Genomic DNA, 19,043 nt, shown 5'->3' with positions numbered 1-19,043 from the left:
CAAAGAGCTGTCAAGATCCCATAAAAGCCAGAACAGCAGCCTGTGATGAGGAACCTCATCGAGTCTTAATGTTAAAGCTGTACGTTTTTACAGCACAAGACACAGGAATGTACCACAGCCCCGTGCTACTGACATATTTACATTGTAATCAGCCCCAGTATTTCACACTCTATAGATTTCAGTGGGCCTGATGTAAAATCATTTCCGGTAACCTCATCCTGTACTATATGTAGACCGCAAAACGTGAACTTTGTTTGTGAACCCGTTTCTTACTACTGTTCATTGTAAAACAAGTTTGTTCTTGTTCTGTTTTTACACTGCATTATTTTTAAGGGGACATGACTTCTTTTAAGGCAATAGATTTGAATAGAACAATAGAAAATCATTTTAGTTGACGATTGCTTTTTGAATTATGGAAGCCTGTTTCTTCTACAGAATAAAACAATTAAAAAAGTAACTGCAACTTTTTATCTCACAATTCTAGCTTTTTTTTTTGTCACAATTCTGAGAAAAAAAGACATAATGGCAAGATATAAACTCGGAACTGTGAGGTATAAACTCTGAATTCAGACTTTTTTCTTGCAAATATGAGTTTATATCTTGCAATTTTACTTTTTTCTCTGATATATGAGTCTACATCTCGCAATTATGACTTTTCTCTTTGAATTCTGAGTTTACATCACGCAATTCAGTTTTTTGTTCATGCCATAGAATAAAAAATAAAGATAACTGCCACTTTTTATCTTACAATTTTGGCTGTTTTTCTTTCTTTCTCACAATTCCAAGTTTAAATCTCACAATTCTGACTTTATATCTCACAATTCTTAGTTGCAAGAAAAAAGTCAGAATTGTGAGATAAAAAGTCACAATTATTATTTTTTTTTTTTTTTAATCTCGGAAACAAGCTTCCATATTGAAGCTAATGTCTCAACAGACTCTAAACCTCTTCCACAAGTCTTTAGCTCTGAAAACAAGCCCACATTTAAAAGTTAACCATCCTTGCTTCAGTTAAACGACACAATAGCATGGGCATCAGATTATAGTGACCAGGTCTGACATTGTTTTGATGACGATCATGAGCAAAATGACTGTTGATAATGATCATACTGACAGCATTGAAGATGACTGTTGATTTTCAGATTCATTGAACATTGATTTTGAAAAAGACGACCTGAATGTTTGTGCCTTTGGAAAGTTTTAAAAGTCAGTTATGTGGCAGGAGCTGCATTGTATTTTATTTGATCTGATGAGAGCGTATCCATTACAAACTGAAAAGCTGGAGCCATGAACCCCATCTCTGGCACAATGGGTACGGCCAAAGCTCTGCCAGGTTCTCCAGCACCACCCTGAACCAGCCTCACCCGCGGCTTACTGGAAACCGAAGTGATGGTGGTCCAGATCCACCCACGTCAGTCCACAGAGGACAGACTCAGAGGCTCCTCCAGTGACAGCCAGTCGCCAGCAGGTGGTGACATGCCCAAGTGGAACCCAGTAATTACAATAAAGGTATGGAAGAAGATCAACAACTGATCATGATGTCTGGAAGCATGTCAAGAAGTCACTTGCCTGATCACAGTTAGGACAGATTGTCATTAGCATTTTTAGTTTGTTTTATTTTTTACTTCGTTTGCCTAGGTGTGTTTGTGCATGGTCGATAAAGTTTTGAAATGGCCATGTAATGCTTTAATCACTGTGAGCCTTGATTTATAAAGGTTCTCTAGTCCAAGCGTGCGGTTTAGTCATTGAACCGTAGGAGTAGTGCAGGCAGTGTTTTGTGTTTGTTTGTGTTCAGTAGTCTGCGGTCAGTTCGGACTGTTTTAGGAGCCGAAGCTATTATGAAATCAGTGGCCAGCTGCATCTGTCCCTCTCATGAGCAAATTATTCTACTTCTTTTGTTTGATGAACTCTGTGTAGATATAATGTTACAGCAGATCTTTAAGCTTATTATTTATAACTTAATTTAGTCTGTGTTCTGAAAGCAAAACCCTTCATGTGGTTGCAAAAGAGAAAATCTTTGCTGTGCTGTAAAGTTTCTTAAAGGATTAGCTCACCCACAAATAAAAATTCTGTTATCATTTACTCGACATCCATGTTGGTCCAAACCCATAAGCGTTTTTTTCCCCATGGTTCTTTTACATACAACAAATACTGACAAAAAGAACAAATAAACTACAAATAACTGCTTTTATTATACTTTCATGGTGATTTTATTGTATTTTATTGTAACTTAATAGATGTTGTCATTATGAACTATATCCCACAGAAAATTATGACATAATGAGTAAATTATGACATAATGTTAATTACATTTTAATTAATTTTTGTAATTCAAGTAAATGTACTTTTAGTAGTTTTTCCAGTTTAAGTTTTACACCTAAACAAATAATACATATAAAAATATAAAATACTTTAGTATCATTGATATGTCTAATAGATATACTATTATAGTTTTTAGAATTTTAAATTATTTTTAAAATTTTTTTTCTGTTTTCATTTAATTTTTTGGTAATTTTGTTTGTCATTTTTATTTTCATTTTCTAAATATATCTATAAGATTTTTTTATTAATTTTTATTTATTAGAGTTATTTTGGTACTTCAACTTAAACTAAACAGCAACTAGCAGAAATGAAGTATGTTTACATTTTTTTTTTCAATATTTTATTTTCAGTTGACATTTATTTCATTTCAAATCAAGGATTTTTTTCTTTATTAGTTTTAGTTTTAGTTAACAATAATAACCCTGACACAAGAGTGGTTTTTCCATAAAATGGCCATCATATTGAGGCCATAATATTCTTTGCTTTTGGTGTACCTTGTTTTCTTTGACATGAAACACTGGCTGAAGAATATATTTTTGCTAAAAGTGACATTTTTGTCACTAAACATAAACCTGCATTTGTCTTTATACAGAAACTGCCATAACAAACCAATTTCATCCTCATGAAAAACCTGGTCTGGTGGTACCAATAATCCAGCAAGAAAAACAAAGTCATTTCAGTCCCTCATAGTTTAATCGAGTTTTTCCCCCCTGCCCTTTCAGGGCCAGGCACCTGTTTAAGGGAACCTTTCCCCAGACTTCGTTATTTTTCATTTTGTTGTACCCTCAGGTTTTCAATCAAACCTTCATTACTAAGCAAGTAATATAAGTTCCGGGTCTGTGTGGAGACACAAGTATAGACATGAGATATGAGATTTAAACATGGAGAAGGCTCTCATCCATAATATGCAACATCTGCACAGGACACTGCAGTCGTGTTGAAGAGCGCAAGAGAATCCAGTAAAAGCCCACTGCTCAGGAGTCTGCTAATCTGGTCTCTGAAAGAAAAAAGGAGAAGTGGAGGGGACCATTGAAAGGAAAACAAAACGACAACAAGAGAAGCAGAGAAATAAAATATGAAACAGAAACTAGATTTTTATATTTTTCTGAAGAAAATGTGAATGCCCTTGCAAAAATCTTTGGCACTATAATAGATATTTGTAGGTAGTTGCTAGGGTGTTGCTATGTTGTTAGGCTGTTCTAAGTAGGGCTGAATAAAGTAATCGATTAAACCAATAATGAAAAACAAATTTAATTGTTGATTAATTAGGTTTGTGTGATGCACACTGAGAAACTCATCAGCATCTATTTACAAAACACACTTTTATGGAAACACACATTTGAAAAATGGCGGATGGCCACAGAGCGAGTTACTTTGGAAAAAAGAGCACGATCCAAGCTTTTTCAAAGATGCTAATAAGCAGTTTCATGTCAGTTCCTGTCAGGTACATGTGCTGACACACACACACACACACACACACACACATATATAAATATCAAGCAAAAAAATCTGTTATGGTAATATGCACAACAATATCCTGATAACTGTAATATATAAAAAAACATGTTTACATGAGATTTTAAGTTTTGATGTCAGACGTGCAAAAAGACTAAAAACAGTAATAATGTGAAATGTTATTACAATTTAAAATAATAATTTTCTATTTTAATATATTTTAAAGTGTAATTTATTCCTGTGATGGCTGAAGCACTCCAGTCTTCAGTGTCACATGATCCTTCAGAAATTCTAATATGCTGATTTGGTGCTCAAGAAACATTTCTTATTATTATCAATCATATTATTGAAAACAATATTAATGTGGAAACCATTATACATTTTTTCAGGAATCTTTGATGACTAGAGAGTTTAAAAGAACAGAATTTATTTGAAATAGTAATGTTTTAAAACATTATTCATGTCTTTACTTTCACTGCCCTGTGGCGTTCTAGTTGTGACAATCATTCCCCCCCATAGTCTATTACCTTTACTTGATAAAACAACAATGTTTGAGGTGTTTAAAATATGCTAAATAATCAACATGACAAAGTGACAATTTTGTAAATGTACCAGTCAAATATTGTGTTATTAATTTCCCCAGTTGTATTTATATTGTCCCCATACTGTATTAATATATAACCAAATGACAGATAAATTTGCACCAAATAATGTGGAGCTTGATTAGAAGCAGAGACTTTGACTTAACAACAAAATATATTGGAAATGTGATCTTTTTATAAGTTGACAAGTCTGGATAAGATGGATATATAGCATGGAAGCGTTTGCCATATAAAACAGCTTTGTTATTTGCTCAGAGTCTAAAAGCCTTGTTCTTTTGTACATGTGAAACGAGGATGACAATGGAAGTGTTTTTCTCACTACAGTTCGGTTCTGCTCTGTGATTTGTGTTCTTGTGTTTTTGTGAATGAGGCCAGCACATCAGTCTGGTCTTCATCACGGAGCTCTGCTTTGCCCTCAGGTGTTATTGGCTCCGCACAGCAGTGATCTCACACCCAAGATTGTCATTCCTTAATAGCTTCTGAATGCTTGCAAACCTGCTCCCTCCTTTACCCTCGCTTACATTTGGTCAAGGATCAGAGATCTTCTAAGAGCGCTGGAGAAAAATCCTCTGTGTTCTGTCTGTCCTCCAGGTATAGATGAGAGCCAATGTGTTCTTCGTCCTTCATCCTTTTCAGTTTGATTTCACTGTGTGAGAAACGGATAAGAAGTCTGGGGAAAAAGCTCTTTTGAAGGTTTCTATTATATATATACAGTGGGTACGGAAAGTATTCAGACCACATTTGGGTGCATTATGCAAATATTTCCACATAGTGGGGTAGATATGTGGGGGCGTGTTAGAATGAGCCGTTTTAGGGGGGCGTGGCAGAGTCTTAACTGTGATAAAGAATATCTCTTTGGTTTTGAGACTTTAGTCTTTGCAACTTCAGGGATCTTATCTAGGCACAATCAGCTTGTAACACTCCAAAGAGAAAGGAAAACTTGAAATCGCATCATATGACCCCTTTAAATTTCACACATAAAGCTAGCCTGTAATGAAAATTCACCCTATCTATTTTCTAAATGCTTATAGATTTTATTGTGAAAAATTCATCCGTGCATGTTTCATGTTCATCAAAACATGTGCATGCACAAACATCAAATGGAAGTCATAGAGCAACAGAGAAAGGCAAGGTGCAAAAATGTTGACTAAAATATTTATTTTGATTTAAATATTGTTTGTTTTTATTTGGAAGTCAAATTTAGCTTTAAAATGGACAATATACAGTATAATTGAATTTACTAAACATTCATACATTTATGTTTGTGTACAGAGCCTTGGAGGAGAACATTAGATGTGGTGGAGTAACCTTTTTTTTTTATGTATACAGGAAATAAAATTAGTGTTTTTTTAACAGATTTTTCAAAGATCGTTTTTGGAGGTTGCAAGGTGGTTTGTTCCCCAAGCCATTATGTTATATGATGTAAGTCTATTTATTATTATTTTTTGCTTGTTTTATGGTCCTCCAGGTAAAACTGTGTCAGATCCCTTAGAAAAGTAGTAGAGCTTCTTTTCTCAACAAGCCGCATGATTGAGGTATCACAGATGTCAACATTTAATCCCTAACCCCAAGGATGAGCACTAGTAATGGTTATGCCCACCTTAGCTAGCCCCACTAACGAGTTAATAAGGCGAATGTAAGAGGAACCGTGCATCAGTGAGTTCTGATCGTTATTAACTGTTTAAGTGTGGCTGCTATGATTTATGGTGCTAAAGTGGCCTGAGTAGAAATGTCACAGCACATTTCCAGACGCATATATCTTGTGGTTTTGGCAGCTTGTTGTTCTGTAGGCTTACATGTTTGATGTGCATTAGAGTTGATACACACATACGTGCACTGGCACACATGGGCATATGCACAGCTCTCTTCCAGCCTCTCTCTGAAGCCCCATCTTCTGCTGTATTCCTGCATCTTCAGACATCTGCTTTCCATTGCCAGCATCTCTGAAGACTTGAAAACATTAAATGCTGGCACAAGCTCGGTCTCACTCCAGCACTTAATGCTGCACTTAGATGACTTGAAAGGCAGGAGGTGAGAATTGTAGAAAATGAAGTGTCACCGAAATAAAAAAATCACCTAAGATTACCACCAATTACATTTAATAATGGCCTGCCCATCTGCTGATCAGATGCAGGGAGTCCCCGGGGTCCAGTGGTGGGGTTATGGGGCAGGGGGGGTTGCACTGTTTCTTCTACTGTATGTTACTGTAAAGCAGTGATTCTTAACTGGTTTTGCTTGACGATTCAAACTTTATTTTGGACATCATGTGAGGGCTCAAACTAGTAATGAAATTGTTAATCAAACAAAATATCAAGCAAAAAAATCTGTTATGGTAATATGCACAACAATATCCTGATAACTGTAATATATAAAAAAACATGTTTACATGAGATTTTAAGTTTTGATGTCAGACGTGCAAAAAGACTAAAAACAGTAATAATGTGAAATGTTATTACAATTTAAAATAATAATTTTCTATTTTAATATATTTTAAAGTGTAATTTATTCCTGTGATGGCTGAAGCACTCCAGTCTTCAGTGTCACATGATCCTTCAGAAATTCTAATATGCTGATTTGGTGCTCAAGAAACATTTCTTATTATTATCAATCATATTATTGAAAACAATATTAATGTGGAAACCATTATACATTTTTTCAGGAATCTTTGATGACTAGAGAGTTTAAAAGAACAGAATTTATTTGAAATAGTAATGTTTTAAAACATTATTCATGTCTTTACTTTCACTGCCCTGTGGCGTTCTAGTTGTGACAATCATTCCCCCCCATAGTCTATTACCTTTACTTAATGATTTTAGCAAATGGCTGCAATATAACAAAGAGTGAAAAATTTAAGGGGGTCTGAATACTTTCCGTACCCACTGTATATATATATATATATATATATATATATTATCATTCCCACATCTGGGTAATTGACATAAAGCATTGCTGTGCTTCATATTTCAAGCAGCATTTGCATAATTCTTCTATAATTCTATTATTATATTCCACTATTATATATGTGTATATATATATATTATTTTGGATAAAGGAAATGTATTATTGTGGCAGATGCAGTTTTGAATCTGGTCTCCCAATAATTTCCTTTCTACTGTCTTTATCAATGAAAAGTGGAATAAACCCCTTAAACAATACTTTAGAATACAAGAAAACATAAATTCAGTCATGCATCTGATGATAGTAGGCTGTGGGTTCCATTGTTGCCTGAGCAATAAAATCTCTCTTTTTCTCTCTTTTTCTCTTTGTCCCAGCTTTCACAACTGGTTCTTTCACAGACTCCTACCTTCTGACCAAAACCAAGTGCAATACCCAAAAGTGAATTACCATTGCAAATTCAATATAAATCCAATCTAACATTCTGTCCAAGTTTCCAAACGTGGAGGAGCTTCTCTTATGTAGCCTTGCCATAACTAATTCTGTTAATGTAACAAAGGATCATATCTTTAAACGTCTCCCATAATTCTCTCCATATAGAGCAAGGCTTTTAATGCAAACTTGGATCTGAATTGATGTAACTTGGCAGAACGTTTTTGGGGTTGGACAATAATACATTAAAAGAAGCAAATGGAGTGTGAAGTATTCTGATACTGAGCCATTTGCCTCATCTTCTGCAGGTTGGATGTGCACATTTCTGTATTGCACAAGAGTGTTGATTGGGGACAATCACCTTCACCAAAGGCATGTCATCTGCTATTCATGTCTGTTGTTATGCTTGTTATCAAAAGTGCCTCGAAGGTTCTATTGTTATTTTGAAAAAGAAGAAAAAGAAGAAAAAATGCATATTTGTGTCTTCTGTTCCTCATGGTTGCTTAAATAGCTGTTTTGGGGGTTAAAGGGTCTTAGCTAAAGGGCTAACAGCAAAACTGTTTTCACAAGCTGCCTCTTGTGGCAAGAATTGCATCCCAGATATGATATTGAGCAATTTTGAAAATCTGTAAAACAGATTTGTGCCGAAAATTCCTGTGGCTTCTGGTTATATTCTCTGTGCACCTCACATCAGCAGTATAGTTTACCTCTTGACTTTGTGGCATTTGAAGGCGTCTTGTGAAACCGATTATCAGTGTCATATACAGGAATCAAGCCTAAAATAAGTTTAAGATATATAATTTCTATATAAAAATGAGCTCAAAGCATAGTAGGGACACATGCTAAGGGACACAAGGATAGGAGGAATGCTGTTCTTTTGAACTTTCTATTCATCAAAGGATCCTGAAAAAAATGGGCCAATATCATAGTTTCAGCATATTAGAATGATTTCTGAAGGATCATGTGACACTGAAGACTGGAGTAATGGCTGCTGAAAATTCAGCTTTGCCATCACAGGAATAAAATACATTTTAAAATATATTAAAATAGAAAATAGTTATTTTAAATTGTAATAGTATTTCACAATATTACTGTTTTTACTCTATTTTTGTTCAAATAAATGCAACTTTGGTGGACATAAGAAACGTCAGTCAAAAACATTACAAAATCTTTCCGATCCTTAACTTTTGAATGGTATATTAGTGCCATTATTAATTAAAAGACAAACAAGTATTTGCTTTTGATTTTTGCTTTTTGTCCTCTGAGACATCCAGGATTAGCAGTTCATGTGAGTGATTGTATGACAGAAAAGGACACCCATTAAACACATTGTTCAAAATATAAAGTTGTATACTAGGATCTAGTAAAGTGCATGTAAAGCATTTAAGATTGCAATTTTATAGTCCTGCTAATTACATTAAAAATGTAAACACATATCTGCAAAGCAAATAATGTTTTTTTTTTATAAAGCTTAATGTAGTGCGGAACAAGTCAACTAAGCTAGTCAAACACTGCAGTACTGATGGCGCTTATTGGCTGTGTCTGTTTTTTAAATGGCTAGGAAAAGAGACTGCCGTTGGTTTCTTTTGGCTTCTGTGTAGCCGCAGTACAGTTGAAACCCATAGTTTCAGCGAGGGATGCTATCCAAAGTGCATGCCATCCAACTCTCCCAATACTGTCGCTGAATGTCACTGCTTCAGCCAAACAGGAAGTGGTGAGCCTGAATGGAGCGACTCATGACAAACTTGAGGCTTCAGCTCAGCCAGTGCGCTAGCATTAGTGATTTCCTGCAACAAGTGAAAAGGGGACTTAGACAAAATCTTTCATAGGCTGCTGGGACAGAGGGCCCTTCTCACATCATTCCAGAGCTTTGCGCACAAATCCATAATGAGCAAACTGACAGGAATTATTATGTGGAAGATCACAGCGACGCACTGGGAAATATGACCCCCATTCAAGGGGGGCAAAGATTCCCACTATAATGGGGAGTATTGTAAACACAGAGCGTTTAGAGGCCCACCATTATACCACCAAAACCAGGTGACTTCTATTTAGCTCACATGTAGGCTTCGGTTAACTCCTATTGTGTCATCAAAGCCTGTCATACGTTGAGTATGACAGCCTGCCTGTATTCATCTCTCTCTCTTCTTATTTTTAAATACCCATTCATAACTATAGTTCAGGCCAAATTTCCTGCATCATTTATTCATGGAATTGCTCGGGAGCGTTTGTGGTGGATATAACCAGTGTTTAAAATACACCACAGTGGAAACCCATCCAATGGATGTTTCCTGAGAGAGAGAGGAACATAAAAAGTAGCTTCTGATTAACTCAAACCAAACATTATAACCTAATAAGATTCTGTAAGGGTTTGCAAAATGATTCTCCAATCGTGCTGCTTTTGGTCAAACATTGTCAGTGTTAACAGAGATGTTTGAGAGTGCAGGTTTGCCAGGACCAGAGCACAGAGCTTGTTTGTTCCTGCGGTATCTGACAGTGCAGAGTTGGCAGCACTTTGAGAAGCCCTGGCCTTTATCTTTCAACAGGCTGGGCCACTAATAGCGTGCATATTCTTTCTGCTCCGTTCTGCCTAAATGCTCCTCATATTCCTCTGGGTGTGTTTCATTCTCCCGCAGGTCTGCTGGCTTTCAGACGGATCTCAGCTCGTCATCTCTGTCCGGTGGCATCAATAGGTGTCATGCGTTGCTGTCGTACCCCATCAAACAGGAGGGCTACAAGCTGGGATCGGCCCTGGGCGACTTTTCAGGAGGGATGGGAGCAGGTCGCAGGGAACTGGACCGTCCGAGCAGTGGTGGTGGCGGCAGCGGTGGTGGCGGTGAAGGTAACTTAGCAACAGTTCTGTCATTGTCGGCAATGGCAGTGACTGTGTATCCATTTAATAATGAAGATGGCTCCTCCCCGCTTGCTTTGTCCCTGAGCTCGCGTCACTCAGCAAGGCCGAATGCGAGCGGACTGAAGAGACGCTGCCTCTCGGTGGACTCCCAGTCATCCACACAGGGAACTGATATTGCCACAAACATCTGCTCCTCCCAGATGTCCTGCGTTAACGGCCTGCACACCAATTCATCGTCGCCTACCGCCGCCACGTTCTCCCACAAGCCTCTCCCCACACCCAGCCCTCAGCTGCCTTCACCTTCCACCTCGTCCTGCCTCCTACCCCTCTCCTCTTCGTCCTCGTCCTCCACGGTGTCATCGGTGGAGCATTGTGAGGACGTAGGCTCCATGCAGCCGGGGCCCGGCGTGGGTAGCTGCGACGGGCTTGGACTTCTCATACAGCCCGGCGTGGTGCTGGACAGCTGTATGCCGACACTGAAACAGGAACCGGTGGATGAGTTCTCTCCAAGTGAGGAGGAGCTCTTTCAGCATCACTATCACCATCTGACGAGCCGCGGAAGCCACTGCGGTGGGCATTCCCACCAGCACCACCACCATCATCACCAAGCAGGCCCCCCACGGCCACCCATGCCCCCTCCCTACCACCTGCACCAGTACATGGGCTCCGGCCCAGGAGCTCTACTGAATCTTCAGAGCCAGCAACAGTCTCCACCCTCAGGCCTTCTGGCACCACCCAAACCCACAGGCCTGGTCGAACAGCAGGTGGGCGACAGGGAGGATGTATTTAGCGATAAGCAGGTATGCCGATGGATTGACTGTAGCGTGGCGTATGAGCAGCAGGAGGAGCTGGTTAGGCATATTGAGAAGGTTCACATCGACCAGCGCAAGGGCGAGGACTTCACCTGCTTTTGGGCCGGATGTGTCCGACGCTACAAACCCTTCAACGCCCGCTACAAATTGCTCATCCACATGAGGGTTCACTCTGGAGAGAAACCCAACAAATGCATGGTGAGTCTCTACCGTTTTTAGCTGTCTGTCAAAAGTGCACAATTTCCAGCAGTTCCCCATAATGAAATTCATAGAGTTGATTATAGGTGGCAGCTGAAATGGCCTTCAAAATGCATAAGCAGTATTTCGGAGTGAATTGTTTTTGTTGGAATCCTCGTTGACTTTAATTTGAGTGGAAAGTTGGGGAAACCAAATGCCGGTATAATTATTTTTAATTAAGCAAGTCAGTTTTAAAATAAATTTTTAAGTATGTATTATCAACAGAGGACAAATAACTCTTTCATTAGGCTTTATTAAACCAAATTTCTTTCTAAAGGCCCCATAAAAGTTTTTTTTACAAATCCATTATTTTTGAATTTTGTGTCTGTTTTATTTAAGGAATATATTTGGAAGTTCTCTCCAAGCTTCATTTTTTGTAACCGCTTTCAAGGGACCACCTATGCCTATTTTCCTCAGCGTTTTTTTTTTCTTTCACAACCATATCGCATGGCATGAGAAATTATGATTTCAACTGAAAGTGCAGCTAACATTTCCACTGACGGGTTTGGGTATTTAATTGGACCTGTAGTCTAGCTGTATAAATAGTGTTGTGGTGAAACCCAAGAAATCCAGGTAAAACTCTCCGATTCCACAAGTCAACACACTAATCAATGTCAAAGTGCTTTTTCTAACATTTTCAGCTCAAGTGGAAAAATGGCTCCAGCCCCACCAATGTGTAAGTCCAAATACACAATTAGTCCACAATTTGTGTAGGGTGAAACTCTGTTTATTTTCTTAAGATCTCTTTCTCTCTGTCTGTCTTTCTGTCTTTTCCTTTTTAAAAAAGTAAAATGATTGAGATCTAAAAAAAACCCCTCTACACATCTGTTTAACATAACCAAACAATGCATGCACTTGATCCCTTTAAATAGGAGGTTTAAACGTTTAGCCGTCCCACAAGTATTAAGAGAATTGGCTCTTTTATCCAAACTAAACACTTTGAAAAATGTAGTAGTCTGTAAGAACGGAGCCGCAGAGGAGATGACAGCAAAATTCCCCTCTATTGCTCAATCGGAGAATGTTGGATTTCTTGTCAGATATATAAAATTTTATGTACAAGATTCTGTCCAAAAATCCTTTTATTTTACAGATAATATAACAGCTTGTTTTGAAGTCAGCCTATTCCTCTAAATCCCGGGATACCTTTTTGTATCCAAATTATCTGTTTAGCCGTGTCAGTAGGAGACAGCTGTACACTAATATGCGGAGTATGTTACAAGGGTAGCATTGAGCAATTCCGTTGAGGTTATTAATGACAAGTTTTGTTTATTCTCGAGAAGATGTTGGTTTACTCTGAGCTGACAGCAGCTGGACTGACAGATGTAATTAGATCATGCAAATTCCTTCAAATCCGTGCAACTACATTTTCGGCATTGCTGCGCAGTCTGCGGCATAAACTTGGTGGTTCTGGAAATCATTTTCGTGACTCATTGCTTTTGTTGTTGTATATATGTATTTGAGTATTATTGTTTTTTAAATCGCATAATCTCTCTCTTTTTCTCACTTGCTCATACTTGTACAACAGTGCTATAAGAGTTCTGTTCTTACTCTCAAAACTCTGCCCAGAGTATGTGGCAAGAGCCCTGGTGTCACAACCTGTCAGAACAAACAAACACTCATTTTTATTCATGGCGATGCCAAGCAGATGCTAAGATAGGAACAAACCCATGTATTGTTGTAAAATGGCTGGACATTGTCTCTGGATGTAGTGAGGGCCTCTCACTGAGTCAACTCTGTTCAAGTTCAGTCTCTTTTTTCAGGCAGTCCGGTGGCCTGGGCTAGAATCGCATTAACGTTTCCTGTTCAAAAAACAGAAAAGGTCAATTTAAGTCAAACGTCAAAGCATTTTCAAATTTAGTGGATCATTAAATGATTCCCAACTGGCAGTACGTGTTCCCTTGGTAGATTTCAGAAGGTACTTGGAAAGATTTAGATTTTATTTTTGTTTTGTGTTTCAGAAATTGCAACTTAGTGCTTTCAAATATTAATTACTGACATTTAAATTCATTTTTAAGGAAATAAAAATAATGTACAGTATGTAATGTAATGTGTTCAAGTTTGAGTGGAATGTAATTGACTTGTAGCAGCATTATTGTGTTACTGGGTGAGTGACTTCTTCACAGTATTGATGTTTTTTTATTTAAAAGTGACTTTAATGATGATATTACTAATGCTAAATGATATAATGCAGTTTTGCAGTTTCATTGCAGTTTTTATGGGAATCTTTTAATGTACAGACTCAACCAAACAAACTGCGTGATTCAGAATGAAAAAATCTTGATTCATTCAGTACTTTGTAATCATTGGAGAAAAAATAAATATGATATTTATATTATATTATATTATTTATTTATTATTAATTTTATTTTTTTATATTTTATGAAAAATAGTATTTATTATTTATTTCACAAAATGGATGAGTGCACATACTTGACTAGTTGACCCTGCTCAGGTTTTGATGTGTTTTCGTTTTTTCCTCCGAATCGAAGCCTTCCTGTGACCTCCGCAAGAAGCAGCTTTTGTCTGAAACATGTTGCATTTGTGGCCTTTGCACAATATACGAAGACATTTTGGTATTCTAGCTATTTGTGCAGAGGAAACCGATGAGACGTTTTGATTTAGAAGCAAATGCTTCAGAAAACCCAGCTAATCCTTTTATTATCTTTCCAACTGCAGATTCCTCAAAGAGTGCACAAGGCACAATTCCCCTGCATCCAAACATAACGCTCTCTCATTCCACTCTCTCTCTCTCTCTCTCTCTCTCTCTCTCTCTTTCTTTCTCTCCCTTGCTTTGTGTTCTCTCCCATTTCATTTGTATCATGCAGCGCCTTGGCAGAAAAAAGTCATTATCACAAACATAGGACGGGGTTCTGACTCTCTGCTTTGTCACCATTCATACCTGGACGTGGTTTTATGCCCCGGCACGTAAATACACAGCTACATCTGCAATCACTGAGCTGGGCAGACCTCTTAAAACCGCTTTGCAGAGTTTGAGAGCCTCTTTTCGGTTCACCCTTTCCAATTAAAAAGTGCCGCAGGCTGTTTTGTGGTAGTTGGAGAGCAGAGGGAGAAGGCATCTAAAAGGAAACAACATAATCTCACTGCAATATCCTGTTGTGTTTCATACCTAATTCAAGTGTTGTTTTAGTTTATTGCTTTTTTGCCCTTCTTGTCTGCATTAATATTAAAAATTTATCCAGCGACTGCTGCCCCGACACTTCCCAGGGCTCTTATATGTCAATGCTGTACTGGTTTCACCTCTGGATTTGTATCTCAGATCACCTATCCCAAGAGCTCATGAAATTCATGTAAATATTCATCAAAGCGTATCTGTTGATAATACTCCGGTTACTTATCCAGTTGATCACGTTTGATGAGCCGATCCATGCTACAACGTTGAACATTACTGATTGTTTCTTTAATGAATTTCCTCTGGAATGTATTGGTTTAATCTTATGTCATTAATATCTTGGCTTTGGTTTAGCGTGCTTGCAGTCGACTTGAGGTTTTCTTGCCATTTTCTGCAGTTTGTGCCTGCTGTGACAGGTTAAGAATATGGGCTGTGCTGTTCTGTATTTTATGTAGTTAGTGTGTTTACTACTGTACTAAACGGTCACTGAGTTCTCATAGTCATAATAGCACTATAATTCCTCTGACCTTTTAGATTTTACTACTTTGGCTTTTCCTGCGTCATCTGTGCTGACATTCATTTAGACATATGTCTGATGCAAAAATGTCTGTGTATATTGGAACCGGATTGTTTAGTGACTTCTTTCTTGCATTTTTTGTCATCTAGTTTTGTTTGTTTGTTTGTTTTTTTAAGAAGAAACTTTTCATGTATTTTCAAAAAGTTTCAACTTTAAAATTATTTAATAAACTATTTTCCTCACATATGGTTTTATTTAATCAGGGGTTGGAAGCCTTTTCAACATGTCATGCCATATTTTTTATATTTTAATTTATTATTAATATTATTATTAATACATTTATAAAAGTATTTATAATAAAATATAAATAACACATTTATTTATAAAAAAGTATTTATTATTATTATTATTAATAATAATAATAATAATAATAATAATAAATTATTAATGATAAAAATAATACTGAATTTATACTTTACTCGTATCACTCGTTTGCAAAAAATAACACTTCTAAAGTGCTGAGGTTTTCTGACCCCCTTTTTTTTTTTATATTTCTCATTTGTGAAATATTCAGTTTACAAGATCGCATTTGTAGGGTGTGCAGTCTGAATATGTGACTTTAATTTTAATGGAGCAGTAAATGTTTCTGAGCAGTACACACCCATTTGCTTGCATTTCTCTTCTTTGTCGTCGTCGCCATCACCAGACAGCTGGTCATTGAACATTTGGTGTGCAAAAAAATGTTTTAATTTTTAAATTACATGTTGTAATGTTAACGGATATTAGGATTTACTTCCTAAACCACACCATGCGGAGCCACCCTTACGACACATTCGTTTCAAAGTTTGAGCATACAGACCTTTACTTGAAGAACAATTGGCTTAAACAACCTGCTGGAAAAAACATAGACCAGGGAATTTCCTTTTTTCCTTTTTGCTAGTGTGAAACCGGCAAACGTATATTTAAAGATTTATTAGACTGATTTTTGGACATTTCTCCAGCAGCTGCCGGCCCAGACCTTTGCCAAAATGACGTGTTTTGGAGTAAATGGAGGCTTTTGTGAGCAATCAACACAGATGCTGGAGATGAAACGGCTAGCACCATTAGCTAATTAAAACGCCTGGCCTGTGCATGAGCTGACTTTTTCCTCTGAATGCACCACCGAAACCCGAGCTGTCTGAGTTCTGCCCCAGCAAAGGCAGAAAGTGGCGTTGATACTAATGTGGATGTACTAGAATGAGCTGCTGACATTACTGCCCTGTCTACTTAACTTAGCAACTGGCAGCTCTCTAAGCCCCGTTATGCTTGCAGGTAGCGACAGTTACCTGCACTGAAGCAGCAGGACTCATGGACTGTTTACTGTCTGTTTCCACTCCATTTGCCAAAACTTTGCCTTCTGGGTGAATTGGTTTTAAACAGTGGCTTGGGGAGATTCTTCTGTTTGGGATATTTAATGGGAAGGTGGAGTGAATGATTCCAGCATGATCATTGTTCATATGAGTTTTCGGAAACGTCATAAATCTCACTTGAATCCAAGTTTCCAGATGGTACTGCAGATGAATGCACACGTTCAGAATTGTTTTTACAATTACGGCATAATTTGCAACCTTTAACTCTCTAATGTTTCATCAAATCAAAGTTACGGTTGAATTATATCTTTAATTTTAAGATCAACAAATTTTATTTTTTTGCTTCTTGTCAGATCCAATCTGTGACTCGGTTGTCTTTCCGTCATGCTAATAGTTAAGCAACGGAGACCATATGTGATACATATATTAGCATGATGAAACTGCTGGCATAAAATGTCTGAGATTTGTCAGGAGACTGATGTTTTGGCAAAGGAATGAAAGGCCTGGGAATTGATGGATCGTGCTTGTTTTCCTTGTCAAATACGCCAGGCCAAGTTCTTGTCAAGCTGTAAAAGGTTTCCAGTCATTCTGTATAGTAATGCAATCCAGTCACTCCTCCTCTTCTCTCTCTTCCTGTCTGACATTCTGCCACTTACGCATTCTTAATAGCTACTTAACCCATAATCATTGTCAAATATCTGGTAGCTCTTTATTCCTGCTTAACACACTTTATTTTTATGGGATGCGTTCACCTTCAGCCAATTCACCTGATGGCTGTAGGGCTTTAAATGCGCATTACCAGGATGATATATCCATACATGTTTTGTGCTAATTGCATTTGTCTGGAATGCTATATTTTGAGCAAGTAATTTCCTGACATTTAATTATATACCTGAAACGTGAGACAGAGGCTGATGGCCAAATTAATTTAGCATTGCTAGACTTGTGCCGGTATTCGGTAATGAGATATATCACGGTAATGAATATGCACGGTATTGTTATCGTGGGCACTTCTAAATACCGTGAATAATTATATATTACAAATTATTCAGAATTTTGAATGCATCTTAAGAATACTTTTCCCATAAACTGGTCAAAATGTACAACACTGAGGTCTTATTGTAAAATGATACCTATTGGTCTTTATAGTTCTTTTGCACTTTAATCTGTGTAAAACTTTTAACTTTATACATTTTTCTGTATTGCTTTATTGCATTTAAATGTTCAGTTATTTTTGTTATAAGAAAAAAGTTATTAAACCTGTTATACTGTATTATGACTTCATTTCAACATCGTGATAATACCGTATACCGTGATAAAAGCATAAGCAATTAACCGCAACATGAAAATTTGATACCGGCATATCCCTAATTGTGTCATATCTGTCCCAAATCCAAGTGCTTAATCAGTTTAACCCTGCAAGTGGGGCGTATCGTCTGCTAATACACTGAGGGGACTAAATACAGCTAATGGTCAAAACTTCCTCAGGCTTTTTGAGCAATAGACCCTGCTAGACACAGTACTTATTCTACATACAGGTACATGTATGGCTTTCTACACAGGTGAATGGGCTTAATTTAGTCCCATCATCCTAACTATGAAGAAAGAGGCTTGTCTTTCTTGGTCATCTTATAATGGACTTTCCAGCAGATTTGTGAAAGGTAATTTGAAACAATCTCCATTAACATAATGTTTGCACAAATAATGAGTGAGAGAGTCCTTGTCAGAATTACTTGTAAGGTATAAGAAAATGTAATGCACTTTTTTGGTTTTATTTACTGCACAAATTTGTGGAAACACTCAAGTTATTTATTACTATTGTCCTTTTTTCCAGTATAGTACTATAAATTTATGTTAGTGCCATATTGTTTTTATTATTCGATTTCACTATTTTTTTATTATTCCCTTATAACTTCTGTCTGTATTTTCTGTAATTGTTTATTAGCATTGCAGCACAAACGTGTGGAAAATCAGTTGGTTTAACATGATCCAGCCAGATGACTTAAAAAAAAATCTGGTGGCGAGTATGCCAAGAAAATGTTAAGCTGTTGTAAAGTGAAGTGTTGCTAGTTAAATACAGATATTTGGTATTCAGTAGTATTGTTATAGCTTATTTTATCTTTTAATGAACTGCTAGCCAAATTTTTTATGCTCCTCGGTCATACATTTTTCTTTAAAATTGCTGTAACAAATAATGTTTGTTACAGCAAATAATTTCAATGTATCGTTTCTAATTTTCTTAAAAAAAAAAAAGAAATTTACAAAAAAAGAAAAGTTACAGTGAGGCACTTACAATGTAAGTAAATGGGCCTAGTTTTAAAATCGAGGCCCAAATTTAAAAGCACAAATGTTAAGCTTGGTATAATTTTTTTTTTTTATTGTAGTATATATATATATATGTATATATATATATATATATATATTATGTATATATATATAAT

General features: G+C 36.9%; 1 protein-coding gene across 1 annotated transcript in view; it reads left to right on the top strand.

Moving 5' to 3' along the window:
• Nucleotides 1-1,386: 1,386 nt before the first annotated feature.
• Nucleotides 1,387-19,043, top strand: part of LOC107743877 (zinc finger protein GLIS1-like) — a 63,256-nt gene continuing 45,599 nt past the window's right edge. Inside the window, exons 1-3 of the mRNA XM_016557331.1 lie at nucleotides 1,387-1,491; nucleotides 6,262-6,407; nucleotides 10,340-11,567. Coding sequence (XP_016412817.1) covers nucleotides 1,387-1,491; nucleotides 6,262-6,407; nucleotides 10,340-11,567 — 1,479 coding nt within the window. The remainder of the gene's footprint in view (nucleotides 1,492-6,261; nucleotides 6,408-10,339; nucleotides 11,568-19,043) is intronic.

Source organism: Sinocyclocheilus rhinocerous, unplaced genomic scaffold (assembly GCF_001515625.1).
Source record: "Sinocyclocheilus rhinocerous isolate Xijiao unplaced genomic scaffold, SAMN03320098_v1.1 scaffold377, whole genome shotgun sequence".
NCBI classification, from domain to species: Eukaryota; Metazoa; Chordata; class Actinopteri; order Cypriniformes; family Cyprinidae; genus Sinocyclocheilus; species Sinocyclocheilus rhinocerous.
Note: the sequence above shows the minus strand (reverse complement) of the source record. Positions and strands in the feature narration are given on the sequence as shown.